At 41.9% G+C, this 24,539-nt stretch overlaps 1 protein-coding gene across 4 annotated transcripts in view; it reads right to left on the bottom strand.

Moving 5' to 3' along the window:
• Positions 1–24,539, bottom strand: part of pamr1b (peptidase domain containing associated with muscle regeneration 1b) — a 62,861-nt gene that overhangs the window by 9,884 nt on the left and 28,438 nt on the right. For 3 of the 4 annotated variants that reach the window (XM_084365077.1, XM_084365079.1, XM_084365078.1), the window contains 4 exons: positions 6,047–6,223; positions 4,349–4,474; positions 3,668–3,782; positions 597–814 (listed from right to left, as the gene is read on the bottom strand). In XM_084365077.1, coding sequence (XP_084221203.1) covers positions 597–814; positions 3,668–3,782; positions 4,349–4,474; positions 6,047–6,223 — 636 coding nt within the window. Of the gene's footprint in view, positions 1–596; positions 815–3,667; positions 3,783–4,348; positions 4,475–6,046; positions 6,224–14,757; positions 14,941–24,539 lie in introns of those variants that run through there. The other variant, XM_084365076.1, reaches the window with a different exon arrangement.

Below are 24,539 nucleotides of genomic sequence, written 5' to 3'. Positions count from 1 at the left end.
GTGCGTTGGCATTTCTACACAGAGAGCCCCTGTTTACTTTTACTAGATCTGGCTTAGCTGCTGGTAACTTACGTGTGTCTATGTGTGTGTGTGTCTGCTTGAGGATGGCGACATTTCTGGAAAGTAGGGCGTTTTGGTTGGGTCCTCACTTTCTCAACGGGCTGTTAGCAGGCTCAACAGCCTGATGAAGGCTTTTGCCGAAACATGTAGCTGTCGGTCATGCACTGTTAAAGGCTTTTTATTGCACACTGGACTTGGAAACTTCTCTCCTGTTTGCTTTTGTTGAAGCCCTAAAGAGCCTCTTTGTTCACCGAGTGTGACTTTACAAATGACTTTGTGTATTAAGCAAACAAACTCTAGTTTGGCTCTGGTATTGGACTAGGACTTGGTTTTGAGTTTAAAGATACAGTGTGTAGCATTTTTATAGTACAACATTTTTTTTTTTACATATTGTGCATTTAAGGTACAAATTAGGATAAGGATTGGGATTTGGGGTAGGACATTCATTATTTCACCAAATAAAGAAGTAAATACATATAAATAGTAGTAGCAGCAGTGTTTCCGTTGTTGTTAAATGATACTGGTGTTTGACCTGCCTGAGCTCTCCTGGAAAATCGCAAAGAATCCATCAAAATTCTTGTAACCATCAGACACGAAGAGTATGTGCAGACTGTTTCCAGAGCTCTGAACTGGGGCGGGTCTGTTGTTCCCACAGAATCGAGCGATGACACGCGAGTTGATGCTGTCGCCATCTCGGACCTCCACGTAGTCGTAACGACAAGAGGAGTGAAACTCCAGACTCATCATCATAAACCTGTTAGAGAAAAAAATGACAAACTAAATGGTGTTGAAACAGTTTGAAGTATTAAAAAAAAAAAGTCACAACATCAACTTTCCATCACTGGAAATTATTTGTAATGCTGCAAAGCTCTGACACACTTTATGGGAATGATGGCGTTTGAAGCAAACCGTTTTTTGTTTTTTTTTTCGATGTAAAACTTTCCGTTGTGGTTCGACTACGTTGGTGTTTTCCTGGACTGTGAGAGCACCTGTGTTCCCTGGCAGTGCCACACAAGCTGGCATCATGGTACCAATGCTTTAAAATCTCCAGCCAGCAAACAAGTCATGAACGGTAATGATTGCTACTGAATACATTAACAGCTGCTGGAGGTGATTTGCCCCACTATTATAATGCTTGCTCTTCTCAATGGTGTGTGAAATGTGTCTCATTTTAACCACCACAGCAGTTGAAGTTTTAGATTGATGTTGCTTTGTTTTTGTGTGTGCATAACAAAGAGGAGTGGGGGTTAAGCTGTGTGCAGCGGGAAAAAGATTAAAGGGAACAACGTCACCTGAGATCAAGGCTAAGACAGGTAAAGGCAAGTAAGACCATGTTATTTCTGTATGCAAATACTTTGCACCAATACAATACAAGTTCAGATGAAATGTTGAGATGAAGCACAATAATTACTGATGCTTTGTAGCAACAATAAAACTGTCTGCACATGAAGAAACGCAAAACAAACTGACACCTATCTTGGGCTTTGTGCCTATTCAGCAGTTTTAAGTGCACATATACTGTATATGCCATAACATTTATGTAATGGCAATAATTACTGCTGATAAACAGCATAACTCATCCCAGTCTAAATGAGCATCTCATTATTTCAGATCAGCAGCTGTTAAATGTCTATAAAACCGCTTGAATTTATAGGTAATGTGTAAACATTTCCAAAACACGCTCGCTGTGTTTAAATATGGTCAGGGCATCCAGAAGGAGTTGCTTCAGGGCCCGTTTAAATGTGAATTTTAATGGGTATGATAACTTTTGGGAGATTTACATTTGCTTTCAATTCTTGAGCTGTCTGGTTGAGTTGCAGGCAGAGTGTGACATTGAGACGACTGCCAGCTGGATTAGGAAAATCACAAAGGAGTCTCCTTTCCCCTTCCTGCCGATTTCAGATGTAATCTCCTTTGGCCTTACATTGGAACGGACATGAGGGACTGATGAACTTTATACAAGACACTGGCTTTCTCCCAAATCCTTTTAATTTTACCCTTTATCACAGACCCCTTGAGTCACGGAAGCTTAGACTAATGAGATGTACAGTAATGCTAAATGTTAGCCTGCAGCAGCTCCAGACAATTAGTGCCAGTTGTACGTGTGTTGGCTGTGATGCGAGTGTACTGCGAGTCACCGTAAAGACAGAAAATACAAGGAGGCCCCGGCTGTAATTTCACTCAGACCCAGACATATAACTTTCCATTAGTCTATGGTTGAGCACAGCAGCTCTTTTTCATTAAGGGATTTTGTTGGATTTGTGTCACAAAGGACGTAAAAATACGACATAAATATCCGTCATCTCTATATTGTCATTACAGAATGGAGTCAGTCGAGCAATCTATGCATTTCATAGTTCACGGTAGTTCAGTTTACTGCGTAGTGCGCAGCATAAAAAATACTTGGAATGATTAAATGTATTTTATGCTCACAATAAACCATTACCGTATGGACTGCATGCCGTCCCTATATCTAACTGTATGGAGCTTTTGCTGCCTCTTAAACCCTGTGCAAATGCTCGCCTGTAAAGTGCTGCATGTGTAATGGAGAAAACGACAGAAATAGAAAGTTATCACAGGACTGAAAAGTAATAACTTCCCCCCCAAAAAAGGGGATGTTGTGGTTTCCAAACTGTGCTGTAGACTTGCCATCCGCCCCTTGACATACATCTTGCAGAAATATCTGAACTGTCTGGAAATTTGCAGGCCAGCCATTAATAAGTATTACAGATGGACCAATAAGATCCCAAAAACGGATGCTTTGAAGGCCAGATGAAGCTGTGGCCATTTTAACATTATTGACACAAGGGTTTGCAATTTTCATTAGTTTCTGACAGGAACATACTGTATTTCAGCCCAGTCTCGTCCCTTGAATACTGACATTTTGTCATACACCAACGTATCTCATACAGTAGTCCTAAAAAAGGTAAAGTTGTAGGTCACATGCTTGACATTCACTCAGGAGACATCACCAACAAAATAGTCTTTGTGCCTACACCTAACCAAACTGCAACCATTCTTCTGGAAGGAAGGCTTTGCACTATGAGATGCTGAGGAGGGTGACAAAGCAGCGTTGGTATTTGACGACCTGGGATAACAACGTGCAGTGTATTTATTTGTAAGCTGTGGTCATAATATCCACATCAGCTATTACGCGGTCACTTGTTGTTGGTGCAACCAACAGACTTCTCCAATGGTTGTATAATTGAAAGTAGCTCTAATGAAAACAGTGAAGACTGTGATTATTCAGAACAACTTGGGCGTTGTCTCTAAAAAAGACACTTGGCTGTTGATTCTTTACGTGCAATTTTTTGTCATGCCGGCATTTGTCAGACCAAAAATATCTCAGAAACTACTGGAATCCTATGAAAGTTTGTGGGCCCCAATTTGATTCCTCAAATTCTTTGGAAGTTGCGACTGCTGAAGACGACGAACAATCTGACCTGTGGTTTTACCCATCATGCTTCGTGATAAACAAGATTAACTATCGGTGAATATTAACACTAACCTTCCTGATGTGACTGGACCCATATTACCCCAAAAATTTGGCTCTGATGACGTGAGAAACCGGTGAAGAACTACAGGAGCAGAATGTTTATGGTCTTACCTGAGGTCAATGGTGAAGGGACGGTCCACCTGTATGGTCCACTCACACCGAGCGTTGTTGGGGTAACTCTCCAGCACCAAGTGGCCCTGCCGTTTGCGGATCACTCCCCCACACTCTAAATGACAACACATGGGAATGATTTCTATTTTGGAAAGAAAGTGGCACGCTATTTAACTTTCAGAGGCTGTTAATTACAGCTTAATTGTTATTTTGAGGGTCGACATTTAGCTGCTTTGGTTACCATTCAAACCAGAAAGCAATTACATTTGAGTGTCCAAAGCCACTGTGTTGTGCTCAAGAACATAAAGGAGTATAAACATAATACGCACACGGGCAACAAAGGCACTCAGCAGGTTCTGCTTTTAATTATATCTATGGATGATGTACCCCTTGGCAGAATATTTGCATATAGAGAAAGCTACAGTCTGTGTCCAAATGTTGCATATTAAATGATATGTTATGGGATTGCCAAACGTTGACGCTGACTTGTCATTCAGCTCTTCATAGAAAACCTCCTAGGCATATGGCAGCCTGCCAAGCTGGCATAGTTGTCCCAGATGAAGATAAATCAGCAGGGAAGGAAAGAACATATAGTATGGTATTCATTTCACTTAAAAGAAAAACAATCATTTGTAGTAAAGCCATGTAGGATCCGCCTACTGGGAGAATAAAGAGACTTACTCATGCAATCTCCACCAGACCAGCCGGGCCGACACTCAGCGCAGTATTTTCCATTAATGAAGAAGTCATCCCTGGGGCCCCATGTCCCGTTGTTACAGCGCTTACAGTTCTCAAATATACTGCAACCTGAATGACAAAGAGTCGGAAACAAAAATAAAATTAGTGAAGTCCTTCAAAAGATCCTTTATTGTTGGTCAGAGTTGGGAACCTAAACATCTGGAGCTGTGTCACCTCACTTCACCCTGCTATATTTTCCTCTATCTCAACTCTGCTAAACTCATTCAGCTCATCTTACACTACAACAGAATATAAAAAACATATTGCTGCTTCCTGAAATAGAAATGCAGAGAAAACCTCCTAAATGGCTTCCTGGGAGGATGGATTTTCACTTAAGAGACTCTGCTCTGTCCATGGGAGGGCAACATCTGACCTGAGGACAGGTATGTAGTTAACAACAAGTGGGTGATTTACACGTGGGCATTTATGATTGCACACATCAGGGCTTGGAAAATGTTTCACTTTTTAACAGTAAAACGTGATGTACAACAGCTGTTTTTCCCCATAAAGGACAACATGAGTACATTCAAGCTGTGAGGAAAACATGACATACCTGTATAGGTGGATGGCATGCAGGAAAAAAACAGAGAGAACGCAAGAGTTTGGCTGTGTGAGCTGCAGCACACGTGTGCATACATCCCAAGGTGCCCATATTTTCACGTATATACATGGCTGTACTGTGTCGGCCTGCAAACAAATTAGATCAGACACAAATTATCTCAGGCTTTCTGTTATACTGCTTGTAATGCTGCAATGCAAACAGCTGTGTAGCTGATAGACAGCACTTGGTCTTGCACAAACTACAATGTACATATCAAACAAAGACTCATTTCAAGGATGGAAAATGTATGGGCTGACTAGAATCAACAGATGTATATTTTATAAAGAGAATGCCTGGTACTGCCAACTTTTTCTTTGTTCAAGGTAATGAAATTTGCAACACCTCATCAAATTGCACACAGACTCTACTCGGGCGGTCCGCCCAAGTATATTAACAGCTGCCCAAGTATATTTGGTGACCCATTTTAGCATTTACTACTTTTTTTTTATTCATCCGAGAGTATGACACAGTCTGCAATCGACTTCTTAGTGGAACAACCTGCCCTGCAGAAAGAGAGACGCTCTCTGGTATTACGCCCCTCCTGTAAACACTGATTGTGATGAGACCTCTCCTGTTTAACGTAGGCCTACTTCTGCCGTTGTTTTTGTACAAAGCTTCCTCTACGTGCAGCTAAATGTGTAAAGGTGTGTTTTTTGGTCAACTGTATAAAACCTTCTGTTGATGAGGAAAGCTGAATGTAGCTGGTAGAAATAAAACAGAAAAGATTGTTCCTGCAAACCACGGATACATTATATTTGAACGTTTCATACAGACCACTGTTTGAGACTGTGTTTCAACATTTCAAGTGCCAAACCACTTTAACCCTTTGTAACGAGATGTGAGGGCATTTTCCAGTTGTGTTAGCGGCAACAGAACCAGGTAATACAAAACGCCATCTTTTCCTAACTGCAACCAAGCGATTTTGTGCCTAAACCTAACCAGACCATAAGCACAGCGGGGTCACAACATCAAACTGAATGTAAAGAAACATAAAGTTTCAGCATATCAACATTATTCTGACGATTGGGTTGAAGTTCTACCTGGATGGATGATGCAGGGGTCACACTCATTAATGGCGTTGCGGCAGCAGGGCACTGCGTAGCCCACCGGAGTCCCCTGCAGGGGGCATTTACAGCGGATCACGTCATATTCGCAGCAGCCTCTGCACATAACGTTCCACTCCGGGCCCGGGCAGTGGTTGTACAGATACCTGTAATCTGAACAAAACAATATGTCATGGTCAGCTGTTCAGCAAAAATCACCCAAACAAGCAAGCAGGAAATATTATGTAACACGATCTCAGACGTGTACAGAAATAGAGGGGAAGATGAGTCAATCATGACCGGCCTTGTGGGAAAAAAACAGCAGACATTGGTTATGGTCAGCAGAAGCCAGAGTTGCAGTGGAAGGATTTTGGTGAGTTCAATGTTTATCTGAGCTGCTGCTCAGCACCGGCTCTCTGGTTATTTCCACTGCCATATGGTCGCAAGCTTTGCACGTCTCTCAATAGTTTATCTCCTCTGTATATTACATCAGACAACATGCCGCAACGGTAAAGTCATAGCGAAAACACATAACACAAACACATTAATCAGAAAGCAATTCAGAAGCAGAGCGTAAACAGACCTATTTAGCAAATAAAGTCAATGTTTAATTGGACTGGAAACGCGTGACTCAAGGACCTTTGAGCCGGGGTTATAATTATGTAACAGTGCCGATTTAAAAGCTGAAACAGACAAGTGGAAATTCTCTAGTGGCAGACGTGGACGGAGAACTAACAGAAGCTGCACTTTAAACTTGGCACAATGTCAGTGCAGCATTTTGTACATACCCTCCTTGCAGCCCTGCAATCATAATAAAGTCTCCCACCATTTATTCATCCTGATACTTTCCCACCTAAAAAACACACAGACACACTTGCATGCTAGTTTTATTTGTAAGCTCATAGCTGCACACTAGGTTTGCTGTTTATATGAATTTTGTGAAACCTAGAATCAAAGACACAGACATACAAATGCTCCAGTACGCCGAAGCATAGATATCAATCTCTTAGTGGTTGTTTGCAGACAGTCAACTAGAGAGGAGAAGCACAGATGTCTTGGAATGCTGCGAGTTGTCCCTGTTGCCCTTCCACATTAATGATATCATAAATTGTATCTCAGTCCAGCTACAATCTGGCCTTCTCCTCAGCTATTTCTCCTAAAAGACGCAGTGAGGTATGGCACACACACTGATATTAATCAAACAGAAAGTAGGTTGTGCAGTGCCACTAGGTCAACGTCAGTGCAGGTTTAAGGACACAGTTTGTCCTCCATAAAGCTGTTGCAGAGCTGTTTTATGATTCCTGTCTGTTCCTGGGGTTATGTATTGTTTAATAACCTCAGCTCAGCTGCATTTGTGTATTGGTCTTAAAGCATGTTAAGCAAGCACGTTACATTGTGTGGTCCGCTGTCTTTGTGGCATGGCGTGGCGCGGTGCAGCGTTCCGTTGCGTGCCGTGTCGCACCGTAGCTTGGCATGCGCCATGCGATAGATCTCGGGACTATGATTTAATGCCACCCAAACGTTTTTGGACCATGGCGCCCACACACTCCAGTCTCTTGCATAACGTCCCTTGCTGTCACACTCGCCGCCAGAAATGGTCTCTTGTGGTAAAAAAACTATGTAAACTTATGACTTCCAGCTTTGTTCTCAAATCAAAGCTGGTGTTCTTGCATTGTCTTCTTTTGTTTGGCTCTGTCTCCCTCCCAAAGGAGGAAATGCAGAGAAGCTTGTAGTTTTGAATGAGACTGTCATTTTTGTGGACTTCTTTTGACCAAGTGTGATAACCACAAACATCCATGGCATGGGCATCGCCTGCATGGTTAGTGAAATGTCTGTTGAGACAAGAAGAAGACACTGTGCAGAGAGAGGGATTATGGGATTGTACTTTACTGTGAGTCAAATACAAATATGCATTATGGCAATGGCAGAGCGAGTAATAACTTGCTCTACAATGCAGTCTTAAACTGTTATTCTCATTTTAGAAAAATCTATTTGAAATATGTAAACAAGTCAAGCCCATGCTTTTAAAAGAATGCTCTACTGATTGTGTATTGCACATTCGAATTACAGATTTGGGCGTGTTATGCCAGTAGTTGTCTCGCATAGCCAGACCTATATCCAAAGCGCTATGACCGTGCTACAGAAAAGTCTGACTGCACCAAATCTCACTCTGCACACACAAAAAAATGCTCTGACTTGTGTTTATTTCTTTAAACCAATTACAATTGTCTTGGTTTGTGCTGGCCAGGATGCAGCAGTGGTGCAAAATGCTGTCAGTGGGTTGATTTGTTTTGCACACGGGGAGGCGATCACTGGCATCAAAATGGCTAAACCTTGTAACAGAAAAGATAATTGTTAGATTGTTTAAGATCGTACCGTTAGTAACCATGTTAGGGTTAAGGTAACTTGCCGTTTTTAGTGTGTAGGTTGCTAGCTCAAGGGTTGTTGTACCAGATAGCTAAAGGCTGACTGATATAGTTGGCCAATGGCAGGATTTCTGGGGAGACAGACTGCTTGTAGTAGTAAATTTAGCCTCAAACACAGATGAGGAGGAACTACAGAGGTCTGGTAAGGTCATCTGTTTTAACTCCAAACCTCCAGTTATTTGTTTTAGTTTCATTTTCAAACTTGTAGTATTGACCTACACCCAAAACCCTACTTCACCCCAAACAGCCCCAACTAGAATTGCCCCAACTAGAATGGCTCTCAGTAGAGCGCATACCTTCGCCAATGCCAAACAGTCCCCCCCTTTTGTACTCGTTCATAGATACCAGCCACCTAAAGATGCCTGATTCCCGGATCTGTCCCTTTATCTGGCTCCACACAATAAGCTAATGGTGTCTATTCTTGGTTCATTTTTAGTCCTATCCTCCATCTAAATTTTGTGGAAATCTATTAGGTAGTCATGGTGTTATCCTCCTGCTGACAAACCAACCAACCAACCAACCAACAAATGGACACGGGTGAAAACACAACCTTCTTGGCAGAGGTGAAAAATACTAGATGATTAAATGAATTACTGAAACTGCTAATGGCTTGATTACAGTAACCTGACTTTGCTCAGTGTTAGTACACCAGGAGTCCATCTAAACTGCGTTCTGCTTTTACTCACATACATTAAAATGCAGTTGGAAGCAACCACATTTCAAACATCTATGACAGTTGTTATGACTGCGAGATCCCAAATGTTTTTTTTAAACAAGGAGGGATGGACTAAAGCCATTGGCAACTATTTCAGTAGCCAGTTTTTCTATTTAGTCTATAAACCATGACCATTAGTAGCCTTGGAAAGAACAGTGTTTGTGATCCCTGCCTCATGGGGATTGAGAGGTGCGGACACCATCTCTTCACCTTATGGGTCTGCTTCCTCACTGAGGTACATAAAGGATGCTGTCCGGAGAGACTGTGAAACCTGATTTATTGGACATAAACATGAAAGGGTCAGAAGACTTTATGAGGTGGCCTGTTAATGTCATTACATGGATCACTGCTGTGTGTCTTGTCCTTAGATAGAGAAATGACATCCTGTGGCCGTAACTGCCCTCAGTATCCTTCTAGAGAAGACCCTCATTTACAGTAGAATAGATCTTTATTTTTGAAACCAGGGATGGAAATTCATGCATGTCACCTCCGACAGTGACATATAATGAGCAAGACTCCCACAGGCTGTTTTCTTAATACTCCTCTTTGAGGTAAATAAACTCAGGCGGCAGTGTTTTCACTGTTTATTCACTGTGAACGGATTCAGTTTGCTGGCCTCCAGCTCTGTTGATAAGACTATAATGTTTTTCTCCAAAGCATGACTGCAAGGTTTCTCCCCCAGTGCTGGACGCATGCTGGAATGTATCTGTGTTTTTCTGGACGGCTCTTCCCTCCCTTTAATAAGTGTTTACTGATTTACAACACTGAAGTCCATTTTTACATAACCGTGCCTTGGCTTGCGCCCCAGCGATTTGAATTGATTCATTTCAGTGATAAAGCTTGCGTCGTTGTAAAAACACATCTGTAAGGTTTCCAGGTCAACACCTGCAGGTAACTACAGACCGTAACAATTTCATGTGGGGTTTTACAGCAGTTCAGGAAGGTCTGAACAGGTGTGGAAGTGCACGTGTACAGGAGTAAACCTGGAAGTGGCCGTTTGTCAAAGCATTAGCACCCACCTGCATGACTTCGCCTTCAGTGTTTGAGCTTTCAAGCTATCAAAAACATATATCATGTCTTTTGATTGTCTTTCTAAACACAGAGCTGCATTTTTGCAACCACACACATTGTGGCACTGTTGACAATGGCATCAACATTCAAATTTGGCTCCATTTATCATTATATGGTGTTGCTCAGACCTATAATTTAACCTAAGCTTGTTGCTGTGTGCCCCTGGCTAATGTGCATTTAAACACAGACTAGAAGTGTTGACAGTTGATAGTAACTAGGAAGACACTCATCATCAAAGTTTGCTTCCTCATTGGGCCTCATGGCTGTCTAGCATCCCCTCCATCCAAACTGTCTGATAATTATGTGTTGTGGTATCTGGAATGGTGTTTTCACATTTCCCCCGAACTAGAATCGTGTCTGTTTGTGTGGGAAGGTGCTGGCACCAAGCCACAGAAACACAATTTTACAGCAGATAACATGTTTTTTCCCCTCAGTCCAGCAGCTAAGCATGCAGATTTTTGTGTGGGTTGTTTGACTTTTCTGGTCTTATGTAAGCGTTATCTGCTTTGTTCCATTCCAGATGTTGAACTCTTAAATGTTCTTCCCAACATGCATGTCAAGAAGCCATAGAAATGAAAATAGCAGTGACACAGGCATCATAACAGACGCCCCGTCGCCTGGTGGCAACCTCCATGTGCTATAAAGCACCCCCACCCATTCAGAAGCTCTACAGGCCCAGGTTGTGAGCCGACATGGCTCAACCGCACATCTTTGATGTGGATCCAGAGACTGACATCATTATTACCAAAGGCAGAGGAGTGGTAACGGAAATTCATGCGAGTCCTCTGACCCTCAATGCATTACTGGCCCATAAACCTGTAGGACAGCAACATAACATTTTCATGTTATTGTCCAGGTTTTAAAGCAGACATATTATGCTTATTTTCAGGTCCATAATTCTGTTTTGGGTTACTACTAAAATAGGTTTACATGTTTTAGTGCTCAAAAAAGCATGTTTTCTCATACAACAGCACTGTATTCCCCCTCTGTCTGAGACGCTTGTTTTTGCTCCTGTCACTTTAAGGCCTTCGTTCCAAATACGCAGTCTGCTCTGATTGGTCAGCTCACACACGCCTGAGCCAGCACTGCTAGTCGGTTGGCTGTCGTGATTTCAGTACGCAGTTTTAACAACTTCTACTGTGAATATAGTCATAAATTATGCAAATTTGTGACATGGTGACGTATTGTGATGTGAAGAAGGCGGGACCACTGACGAGGCGTTCAGAATCAGTGTTTTCTGTGGGAGAGAGGAGCTCCAGTTGGCGTGGTCTTTGGGCTTTTTAATTTCAAGGCCTTTTAGATGCACAAGAACCTATTTAACACAAAATCAATAGATCTCGTTTTGAAGAAAATTCCCACATTAAAAATGTATTTTGTGCAAATATAAAGCTCACAGATACACACAACTGCTCCACAAGCCCTGAAAAACCAGCTTTATTGATTAACAGACACACTGCATTCAAATTTGCTGCAGGTGCTGAATTTGACCTCAGGAGCGACTCATTCGCTGCATCAGCGCTGAAACTGTGCCATCATTTTCTGGAAGCAACTTTCTCTGTGCTCAGCTAAGAATAAAATCCAAGGTCAGCTATTGCCTTGTTATTTGTTGTCATTTTGCATCAGCATCAACTTTTACTCCAGTTCACATTAATCGCCAGGAGCCGCCTCCGGAGTCTCAGATAACTTGTGTAATTAAGCTCTAATTTGATACCCCAATGTTATCAGAAATGTAGCTGCGCTCACTGCTCTGTTGAGATCAGTTATTGTCTAAGTTTGTCTTTTTCTTGCTCACTGCTCAGAAACTACATCTTATCAGCTTGTCTTGCTACACACCGCTAAGCTTTTTCTATCTGGAAACAAAGCAAAAGAGCACAATGCTGGTGGTTGACAAGGTTTGAGCAGAGCCCAGCGAGAAGTTTAAACAACTCAAACACAGCACAAACACAGGTGGCTAAGTCACCTACCATATGTCAGACATGTAGTCTCTCATGTCTCCCAAGTCACCTTATGGTTCAACATTTTGGAAAATATGCGTATTTACTTTCTTGGCAAGAGTTAGATGAGAAGATTGATACCATCTCATGATACAACATGTAACTTTTCTGCATTAAAATGTCTGAAAACGATCTTTGTTCTAGATTTTATTTAGTTGTGTATCCTTGATGTTTCCAATGTTCAAACCGAGAGAAATCCATAATTTTGGTCAAAGTAATGATGCGCTTAACTTAACAAGAATAATTCTTTAAAACATGAACTCGTCTGTGAACATTCCCGCATGAGTCAGTTAGATAGGTTTCCATCAGTAATGGTGGTTGTTTAACGACGAAAACAAGAAATTCCATGATCCCACGCTACTTACTCTTTTGTTTTGTTTGGACTGAGAGACCTCTTACAGCAGAAATTACATGCTGCGTGTTCAATAGACAGACATGAGAGTGGTATCAAACTTCTTATCTAACACTCAGCAAGAAAGCAAACAGTCTTATTTTCCAAAATGTCAAACTATTGCTCTGATGTTCAGTTCACTTGAATTACAAAAAACATATTTCCTAATTTTCCCTCAGTAGTACGTAGCAATGCAGTGTCAGTTTTATTTGACCATGCTGTTTTGCATATTCAACATCAGCAACACCACAACATCACTGAGTCATACTTGTCCCATGCCATAATTGAGTGAGAACGCCCATCAGAAAGAGTTCACTGTGAAGCTGATAATGAATCCACTACTGGACAAATAGCTTCCTCTAGACAAAATGGTGCTTATTTCATGCTGATGCATCATGGAAAAACTGTTTTTTTTACAGCAGCTGAGAGTGCACGTGCTGCGCATGTATGTGCGAGTGTATAATTCCTTTCGCCTACTGCCCACAGCAGCTGTCTGGTATTTTGAGGTCGGAGTGATTTTGCTGTCATGGAACAGGGGAACTCCCACAGGAGCTCTGTGGGGACTACAGATCTGAATGTGGATGTAGTCCGATCCCAAGCGCTGATCCCTGTGGTCATCCTGGTAGATTGCTTTAAATAAACTTCCCCCTGCTAGGGAACCACAAACCTGATGAAATACCCTGTAGGTCTATTATCCACTTTGGTGACACCAATATGTAGGTCAAATAGGAGTCTGAGATGTGCACATTTGTTTTCAGCATTTAACTCGGGATGAACTCTCTGATATGACACGCTATTTTTCCGAATCAGAGTCCATGTTTTCTCTCTTGTAGCTGCGGTCTGTGCCAGGATTTCACTCTCTCCAATGAAAAATCTGTCTTCCTTATAGCTCACTACCCAGTAGCCCTTAAAACTTCCCCGTGGACTTTAGTCAAACAAACTATATGGAAAGTGTGTCTGAAGAACAGGACATCTGAGGATTCAGGTGGGTGGAGGATCCTGAACAGGAAGCCTTGCAGGGATCAAAAATGCCTCAGGGACACCAACACATGCCAAATGGGACATAAACACAGGCGCAGACTCACATGCGTAAACAGACATGAAGTCAGGATTTGCATATAAACACGTCTGCTCTGCTTTAAAAAAAGGAAAAGAAAACTTTTAGGTTGCTCAATAGAAAGCATCTTTCATCAGCTGCTTAGACACGATTATGAAACGAGCCGAGCTTAGAAATAGTGACTCAGCTGAAAACAACAGCAGTAGGTAAATCTGCCAGAGGGAACTCTCTTAACACACACAGCTGTGCTGCGCTCTGCCCAGCCCTGTGCCGCACTCACCAACATTACAAATTGGAGGTATTATTTTACTGTGTGGTAATCGTTGAGGAGGACTCACACAGAGGGCAGAGGTTTGGTTAGGAGTCTTGGAGACGGTGTATGGTAAATACATTACCACAGTCACGGGTGATTGACTCGAACGTGAGTCATGTATTCCAGCCGCAGTTCAAGCGGTCACCAAGGGTAAACAGGCAGAGACAATCTCAATCTCAGGGAGAACTCACCCTGAGTCACACTTCTAGCGATTAAAGAGAAGCTCTCGCACAAAAGGGGATGAGTGCCAAGGCTCAACAGCCCTATTAGGACTCCAACCGCCTTAGTTTACCTCCAGGAATGTGAGACCACATCCATCTGTTGCTGCTTCTATGTTTGAGAGCACAAAAACAATCTCACTTTTATTTCACACAAAGAACAACAGCGATGAGTAAAGAGGTGTATGAAGATCTCAGAGCCCTTTTTAATGGGACAATAAACCAACCAACACAAGTCAGTGCCTCAGCAAGAGTTGTAAAGACAACGATTGCACAAACTTGTCAGTGCTGTTTGCTTTGCTGCGTCCGTAAAAGGCTGGATTTTACATCACTGTCTCTCTGTGGGTCTTCTTTTACAAGCCTTGCTGAGCGCTGCCGTGCTCTTAAAGGATAGAGGGGAAGAGGGGATGGAGAGAGCGCTGATGCCGGCTTTTTGAGAACAAAGAACATAAACCAAGAGGCTGAGCCAAACATAGAGGCAGAGAGAAGAGTAGTGGAGGTAAAGCCTTTGCCAGTCTCTTACCGTAGGGCCAGGCTGTCCCATGGGGTAAGGAGATAAGGATGAAGAGGGAGATGAAGAGGAGCCAGCCCTCCTTGCCCAAGATAATGGTGTTGGTCCAGGGGATTGTGTTGGTGCCCCCGTGGGTTTGCCCCAGCTGCAGTCCCCGTCCCGCAGACAGCATGCTGCAGTCTGGAACTCTGTTTACTTTCTGAACTCAGCTGACATCACCTTCTCTCGGCCCTTCAGTCCTTCCCTCCCCCTCCCTCCATTTCTCTCTCTCTCTCTCTCTGTCTCTCTCCCTCAATTTCGTCCTCTCTCAGTTGCTCTCTCTCTCACTTCTCTTTGGCTTCAGGTTACAGACCAGCCTCGCGAGGAGTTCCACTTGCAGTGGTCTCCCAAAAACTCCCCTCGCTCCGCTCACAGGACGACGTCACTGCTCGTGAATGAACGCTCCAGCGTTTTGTGCTTAACTTATTATGGTGTCACACACACACACACACACACACACACACACACACACACACAATGAGGGGAAGCTCATAACAACCAGTTTATGTTCGACACTGTGCTTGCCACACTGTCAGCACCAATCGTGCGGTGATCGATTTAATGTCTGCTTCACTGCTAATGTGTTTGTGTCTACAAAAATCTTGAGGTCAGCGTTATTCAAGTTCATACCTTGCTGATGTTTAAAAGCAGTGTGTGTTTAGCAACAGCATTCAGTCAGTCATCATAATGATACCAAAGGAAAATAGTTTGATATCTTACAGCAAAATACATTTTATGGCTTTCCTGCAGAGAGTTAGATGAGAAGATACCACTCTCATGTCAGTAAATACAAAGCTACAGACAGGAGACTAGTTCCTTCCAACACCGTAACAACAATAACTTGATGTTTTATGGAGGTTTATGCGCCAAACTATTTCTTGGCTGGTAATAGGGATTTTCTTACCTTTGGACAGAGCCGTGAGAGCCGTTTCTCCCTGTTCTTGGTCTTTATGAACTTAACTGATGAGGTTCCAGCTCTTGCTACATATCTAGTGTACAGACTTTAAAGTGTTGTCAATCCTCTCACCTAACTCTAACACTAAAGCACGTAAGTGTATTTCCCCAAACTTTCAAACGATTCCCATTACAGCTGTACACAAATATACATAAACAGAGTGAAATTACATAATCAAAGTTCTTAAAACACTAATATGTGGTTGATGTTATCCTGCAGATTAACTGGCAGGGAAAATGAACTGAAGTAGTTTTCCCCTCGACTTCAACCTGTTTTCCAACTTGAAGAATTTAACAACAGAGAGGGAGCCAGAGAAAAGAAACAGTTGTTGTTTTTGATGATCTCTCTTGGGTGTGTTTTATTTGAGCTGGACACAGCCCTGAAATTAATTCAATTGTTGTTCTTCGCTCACTTGGACTCCAAGCTGCATGTTAGAGCTCACGGCGAATTTTGGATCAAACAACTCAGAAAAGGAGAATCAAATATCCCGAGCAGTTTCCTGAAACAGCAGGATTCAGACCATGGAAGGAACGCATGAGCCGTGTTCCAGTCTGTGTATGTGTTTGGTTGGGAAACTGAAAAAAAAAGAGTTTATGAAGAAAGTAGTGGAATAAAGACTGGGGGATAAACGGACAGAGAAGGCAGGAAAAAAGGGAAAATCGAGGAAGAAACAGAGGGGGGGAGAGGAAATATTGTCTGCCTCGCTGTGCTTTCTTCCCACCTTTCACCACCTCTCTACTGTTTGTCCAGATGCCTAATGGTTTATTATGTGAAACTCAAGGCTTCAGGTTAATGTGGACATTGTTTTGTTTCCAGAGAGACCACAGCTGCAGTCTGTCAGAAGAATACAGAGTAGATCGTATATACTTTTTTTGTTTTACCTAAATAGTGGAAGTGTACAACTTTCCATATATTTTTAATCTGTAATAAATTGGGTTAAGCAGGACAGCGATAATTTTATTGTAGAGAGGATAATGGGAAAGCTAATGCACCTCGGAAGTTCCACTGTTGTGTTATTTCACACTGCAGAGAAAAATCAAAGAGAGGTCAAGATACGAGTTTAGAAATTAAAGGTACTTTATACATGTGTGGATGACACATGTATAAAGGCACACATAAAACTCCTCTAAGGTGTGTCAGTCATGTTTTTTGTTACGTTTAGCTGCTGGACACAAGATGTCACTTCACTGTAAAGTCCTCCCCTTCAAGTTTCCACACCACACTTACGTATGCATGCTGACTACTGGGCCAGGATTGGCTCCCAAACTATTTGTGTTGCCTACAGACCGCCTCTTAAAATCTATTTTTTAATGAGCACAGATAAAATTTACACTTTCAGTAATGACTCAGAAAACAGCCTTCCTCTGTCAACTCTGCACTTACATCATTTTACACAGTGAAGCTCAAACATTCACTGTAGCGGAAAAAGGATATTTTTCACTGGAAGGGGCCTTTAATAATGTTTTGGTTCACACTGTGTTGTGTTAGCTGGTTTGTAACATCGATCTCGTGCGAACTATCGTTTCTTGCATGTTTTGTCTCAAACTGCAAAACATTCAGTTTTTCTGAAAAAAATAAAAATGACCAAAATTGGAGATACATGGTTTTTATCAACAAAATAAAGTCTGACAATTGATGCCACAGAATATATTCATCACAAAACTCAGTAATACAAGGCCGTGCAGTTCTACATAGTGTCCTGTTGTTGATAACAAAGTTGTTATTAGTATCCGTTTTGCCCACTTGACTACAGGACGCTCATCATTTTGGTCACCTCGCCAGAGCCCTGCTGAGACCTTCATTCATCATTGCTGCAGAAGAGACATTCTCCTGAAGGAGGAACATTTTCTCATGACCCACAGATCATGCTCATCCTGGGCTGCATTATCAAAGCTTCCCAGTTGGCACCACAGTGGCTGCGGTTGGTCAAAGAGAATGGGCCCCCTGCCCACAGCGCACAGTAAAATCTCATTACCAAGTACATGAAGGAAGGAATTACCTGGGAGTCATTACACTTAATGGCATCCATTGTTTACTACACATTTGTTACTGAGTGTTTTTCAGAGGCTTTTTTTAAAAAGTAAGTGCAGTCCAACGTGTCTGATCCGTTCATTATTAATGGACTTAACTTGTTAGTGTAGCGTTTGAGGTCTCACGGGTTCAGACAAAATAAAAGGTGTCTCACTATGGAGCCATGTGGTTTTAATATGAAGGAATCTAATCATGGCATCACATTCATCGCATTTCTATGGTTACACAGCAGACACAGAGTAAACAGGAGCAACTTTTTTTTCCCACCAGCTAACGGTCTCACTTTATCATGGCACGACCTGCCGTCTCCACTGGACGTGGCGGATGGAAACTAGGCCGTCTCTTTCACAGGTAAGATCGATGCCTGCAGCTGCTTTTTAGCAAAGCCCGTGACAACTGTTGCCAGGAGCACAGTGCTATGACGAGGTGCAGTTTAGTAACTTAATCACGCGGGCCAGCGTCAAACTGGTCTGCAAATATGCTCTCATTTATGTGCTGCACACTAAAGGGAACACCCTGCTTAAGAAGCCTGTTTTTATGAACTCCTTCAAGGTAAGCTATTCTCTCTCTGCACAGCCACTGTGTTTATGCATGATTATCTGTCCCTCAAGATGAGCAGGGCCTCGTCTGACCTCGCCAGTCTTTCTTCCTTTATTATACACATGCAGTTAAGGAGGAGGAGGAGGAGACAAAAAGAGGTAAGATAGATGGCGAAAAAGATATGATATTAAGTGATACAACATGAAAGAGAAAATTAGCCTCAATACACTGGAAGAAAATATATAGCACACGTGTGAGTGTCCTTTAGGATATGTGCCTGAACTTAGTGACCCAGTTTACATGAAGCCCATTCCTCAACATGCTTATAATCCTCATTTTGACATTTTCATATATGCCTATAGGTATGTCATGCTAGATTAAGCTAGATACAGTGCCTCAAGAATTACATTTCACATTATCGCCGCTGCCCGACCACTTCAAAGCATTTCTCAGTGCCTTAAACACACACTGTGTTCAAGTAATCTAGCCAGAAACATCTAACAGAGTTTTGGCTCACATGTAAATTCTCCACTCAAAGTTGTTCCTGCCTGGCTCAGATTTACCTCAATATATAAGTCAGGTCAAACACATTAACAGGTCACTTTGTTACTTTGAAGACCTAAATCTGTCTTCCTGAGTCTCCGCCCAGGAAAGCTATGCAGCTATGGCTTGAAATGACAAAGACTTGGATTTCAAATCCCATTGCACCATGTTAATCCCACAGCAAAAGGTCCATCTGCAAGAGATCGCAGCAGCAGGGAACCACATAAAAGTAAAGATTATCATAGCACCCACAAGGGCGTCTATAGATAGGATGACAGAGATACAGTGAGCATATCTGAGCGTACGCACATGCATGTGTGACCTGCTGAGCTCCACCCATATGAGATCCAACATGCAGTATGAACTCTTCCATATGTACCTCTAGGAACATGCAGTCAAGTCAGCCTCTTTAGTGTAAACCTTCTGACAACCTGTAATCAGGAACCTTGAAGTGAAAAGGAGGGCTTGTTCTCTACATCAGAACATGACTGATTCTTACATGAAAAATATGTTTTAATAGGCAACAACTTTTTTAATAGGAACCACCTTCATCCAAATGACAGCATGTGCTAAATATCCGCATACATCAGCTTTCTGTGCAAATCCACGCACAGCCAAACGCAAGAGCAGCCAGCGCTTGCAAACTTTAGAAAACATTGTTAGACTTATTCCTTCTAGCGTTAACTGTTAAAATCATGATCTAACAACTTGAGCCCAGAGACCTTGGTTATTTATTCAAAATATTTTCCAATAAAATGAAGCCTCTAACCTTGAAAATAAATCGGAGACTGTCTACACTTCAACAAGGACACCCTTTCTTTCAATACTGTGAGTGGGATTTGTCTGAGAATAGTCTCACGCCATCATCCAGAGAGCTCTCAAGATCATAAATCTTGTCGAGGCCATCAAAGTTTATAGAGAGACTGCAGGACTCCGGCTCTGGGGTCTAAAACAAGGTCTTATGAGTACAGAAACTCTGAAAATCAAATTGTTGAAGGGGGAAGAACGACTGGAGCTGGTCACAGTAGCACTGGAAGCTCCTTGAGTAATTGCCGATCAGGATCCCTGCTGGAAGACAGAATCACGCTGGGATAACAAAATATATCACTCTTATAATCGAAAGCTCAGAAGGACATGGAGGGAGACGGAGAGGGGAAAGTGCGGTATGCAGGAGGAATGAGGAGACTTTCCATCTGCTCTGGGACTCAGGAGGTCCCTGACATGAGACTCAGTGTCCTTCAGACCTGCCTCTGCTTTTGTTTATGAGACAATTGCATTTCCTTCCCTTGATACGTGTTAATCTCAAAGTGACCCTTGTTGTGTTATTAGTACTGAAGAATAGCCACGCGGACAATGACCTAGACAACTGTCTCACACGGGAGTTTGTTTTGTGCACCATGGCAACTAGGTTTCTGTTTTGGTCATCGCTTTTTGATCCGCTTCCTGTCACCATTTGCGGTGAAACACCAAGGCTGTGCCATTGTGGTGGAAACAATTTGGTCAGAGAGAGAAAAAGTCAGTCCGAGTGAGGTCAGTGTGAAAGACCAGAATTGGAGCCACTTAGTTACTTTAGGGTGGAAAACAGCCACCAAAAGCCCATTAACAGAAACCCAACATTTTACAGCATATCACCTCTGCGCTCCAATTCTCCTTCTCCTCTCCAACCCTGCTGCTTTGAGAGCAGTTTCTCCTTTCTGAACTCTGTTTTGTTATTCGTTTCTCTTGGTTATAGCTCTTGAGGAGTCTCCAGACGGGAGCTCAGTGATCTCAGCGTGTTCTCGGTGACATAAGTGTCGTTTTGTGTGAGGAATGGAACACTTGACAGGAAGAATGCACCGTTTTATAGAACAGAGCCACTTAATGAGGCCGAACGTGGCAAACAAACAGGAGAGAGAAGGTGCTCATAGTGCAGCGTGCTCAGATGTGGGGTGTGGAAGTGGAGCTGCACCCTCTCGATACTTGATCTGTTGTGTATTTATAGTCACATTAATTTTGGATTTAGTTTTATGGGAGGCTTTGTTGCTGCGCAGCCATAATAATAACAGTGGATTCAGGTTGGCATTCTTTTCAACCGTGTCGAGCATTAAGCCTGATCACAAAGTATGCCTCAGTGCAACTAAATGGGATATGGTGGAAGGATAAAATGTTGCATATGCATTAGTTAATCGAATTGTTACTAAGTTGTTTTAAGTTTCTGAGCTACATCATGTAAATAAAACAAAACTATCCGGGATAAGCTCAACAATAGTTATGAGAAACTCATATTGGTGTCATTGTAACATTCACCGTCAAACTACGTACATGTTACTTTCACTATGTGGATTGGCTGAGTCCATGTGGCAATATTCGGACAATTACATTACCTGACTCACAACAAAAGAACTTGTTTCAAAAGTCCACATAATTACGTTTTTTTTTTTAGCTAGTAATTTTTAGCCAGTAATAGTAAAATGATGACACTACCTACTCCCTTACTTCTGTTTGATGATGGTGGAAGCATGTAGGATATAACTCTAACAAAGACATGCTTTCTGTAATGTTGTCAGACGCTCAGAATAAGAATCTGAGCATTTCAGTGGAAAAAACAAAAAACTTTAGTGGACGTATACTTGACAGTTGAAGAGCCATTGCAAGCCTGTGTGCAGCTGCCAGTTGAGGCGATCCACTAGACTGACGTGAATGTTTTTGTACCTGTTGGTCATTTACACACCAAAATATGTAAACACATGGCCCAGGTTTAACAATAACAGAATTTCCCTTTAAATTAGAAACTTTAATACACTTTGACACACTGTTTTATGACTATCTCTGACCTGTAATCATTTAATTCTTTTTAATCTAATGCATGTTATGTATCATTATGTAGAGCGCTTCTGATCAACAGCGTTGTGTTTAAGTGCCTAATAAATTCAGTCAGCATACCAAAAAAAGGATACTGTAATAGATACTAAAAGACAACACCCACCCCAGCCACAGTCTGTCCACCCTGCTGGCAAAAGATACAGAAGTATCCGCTGACATACTGCCAGACTGTGGAGCAGATTCTTTCCTGATAAGACTCCTAAATTCATCCCCTGAGGTAAACTCAGTGTCGTTTTACAACCCTGTTGATGTAAAAGGACAAATAAATGAACCTTTACCCTTAATTTTTATATTTTAAGTGTATAATATAATATAGAGTAGAATGCAAAAGGACAAATTCACTGTCATGCCTTTCTTTTTCCTCTTTCTTGCTTCCTGTATTCCTTTGCATCAGTTTGTCCTGCCCTCTTTACTCAGATTAGAGTTCAAGGAAAATCAGCACAAACAGCAGACTACAATAAACAACGAAAAGTACACTGTTCTTAAAGCCAAATTCTTAAAGAGAGACAATATGCACACAGCAGCCTCTTGTGGTTAAACATGGAAAAGCACAAATGTTTTGGGAAAAGGGCAAAGGTCCTGACTGCACAGCAACCACTTAGAAATCACGCATGTAAAGGCAGCCTCAGTAAATAGGAGGTTTAAGGCATCCAAGACCTCCCGGATTTATTCTGTGTGATGTAACACGCTTTTTCTTTTTTATTATGTACCAGCAGAGACCCTCCAAGCAACCCCTTTAGATGTTACATTTTACAGCATGTCACACCACTGTGAAACTGCAAAATTTGGGATTCATTTCCACAGAAGAGACATTATGTGTGGAGACATTTTGCACAGCAGTATGTATGAATTCAGTGTAAATTAAAATATGTACATGTGAAAAAAATATTTCCATGTTACATTCAGTTGTTCCATGTTATGTACAGTTGGTGACCCTGTTCTGAAATAGGCGCATACAGAGTTTCTGGATTTGTAGCAGAATTTAAATCATTGTAGGCTAGAGGCGTTGGGTGTATGTGTTTTGTGTGTTTAAGAGACAGATATAGAAAGAACAAGCGAGGAATTAACATAAAATAACACCAGAAAATTAAACTAAACAAGAACAGAGAGAATGGAAGCTCTTTTGAATTGTTAAAAATGTCTGAAAAATTAAAATGCACTCCCACTATCAACATTGTGGCTCTGCTCTTGTAATTTTCGTGGCCATTTCACTACGTCCTCAAGATAAAGTTAATTTCAAAAACCCTTTTGATCCTCTTCACAGATTTCATTGCTCTCGGTTTGAACTTTCGAGAGTAAAAGCCACGATGTTGAAAGGCCTGGCCTCAATTTGTAGAATGTCAAAGAGAGGATCACTTATCTCGGATTAATCATCAAGTTACATAAGAAAAAAACTGGTTCAAAAATCAAAACATGTTATTCCAAGATGCTTCAGACATTAATCAGAAAAAGCAGCATGATCTGAAGCAGCTGATAAATCCTTCTGATGGCTGAGGATGTGTTTGTGTCTGTAATAAATGTATCCTTACAGAACTGTTACATCATGCACTGCTCATACTGATGTCTAACCTCCTACAATGTAGGCAGCTGAATATAGAGCACAACTCAGTTTGACGCATCGACCGAGGTGTAACCGTGGAGAGATGTGCCTTTAGATGTATACCACCCTTCCACCAGTGAGTCCGATGTTCTGGTGAGAGTAAATTGCCACAGAGACTCTAAACATGACCCCTTTCATAAGGCACGAATGTTCACAGACTTTATCCTTCAAACTGAATCCCAAAGGTGAAATCTGGTGTAAGCTTGAAAATTCAAAAGTATATATTTCAGTGAATGGGGGTGTTTATGAGAAGAGGTACAGTATGTTGTTGTTTATCCACTGTTTTTAACCCTTACTCCCTCTAGACTCTAGAGGGAGTCAGAGCCTACAAATCCATGAAATATCTTTTAAGAGAGAGACGTGAGATGAATTTAGAGTGCCCTTTGAAGACTTATGTGGAGGAGCTGATATGTCTTTTTTCTACTGCAGGCGAGTCACAAACACCTATACAAGGTAAAAAAACAACCCAAAAAACAGCACCCTGTACTGCATCACTTTCTAGGATTTCATATAAGTACAGCCCATCATCCCTGCTTCCATCTGTTATGGAACATATTGATTTGCCATTCGGAGCAACAAAGTGGAATCAAAATGTCCATGGCGTGAATCTCAGCAGGAAAAGGAATATAAGTATTAGGCACCGGACTGGAATGGGCCACCGTAACTAATCACTCTGATCTCATTTTATTATTTATATTCCCACAGCTGGGGTAGGGCTGGCTGGCTGTTTGATCAATCCTCCACTCCCTTCTTTTAACGGCAACGAGCCACTGCCGCTACGTTAAATTATTCAATTGGACCTGCTTTGTTGTTAATAGCAGTGATCATTCTTGCTTAAACGGCATAATGTATGTGCTGACAGCCAACAGTGATACAAACCTGTCCCAGGGGACACAAATCTATCAGTGGCGAGCGTCTGCATGCCACATTAGAGATTCCAGGCACCAGTGAAGCATAGGCAAGTAAAATACACCCAACATCAAGGCCTATATGGAAAAGGCTCTTTCCACAAGGCCACGGCCATAAATGATCAAGCCTCCGCTCTCTAGCAGACTTCCAGTGAAATAAAGCCGATAGCAAATGGCCAGAGTGTTCTGCTCCGTCTCTGGGATTTTAAACGATGTAAAAGCCTATCTCATATACTTGTACTGATTTTAGGCTCAGACAGACGAGCAGGATGTTGATATTTATGCAGCACAGTTCAGAGAAAGGAACAAAGATTAA

The sequence above is a fragment of the Pagrus pagrus genome, assembly GCF_965226575.1.
Source record: "Pagrus pagrus genome assembly, chromosome: 10".
In the NCBI taxonomy this organism is placed as follows: domain Eukaryota; kingdom Metazoa; phylum Chordata; class Actinopteri; order Spariformes; family Sparidae; genus Pagrus; species Pagrus pagrus.
Note: the sequence above shows the minus strand (reverse complement) of the source record. Positions and strands in the feature narration are given on the sequence as shown.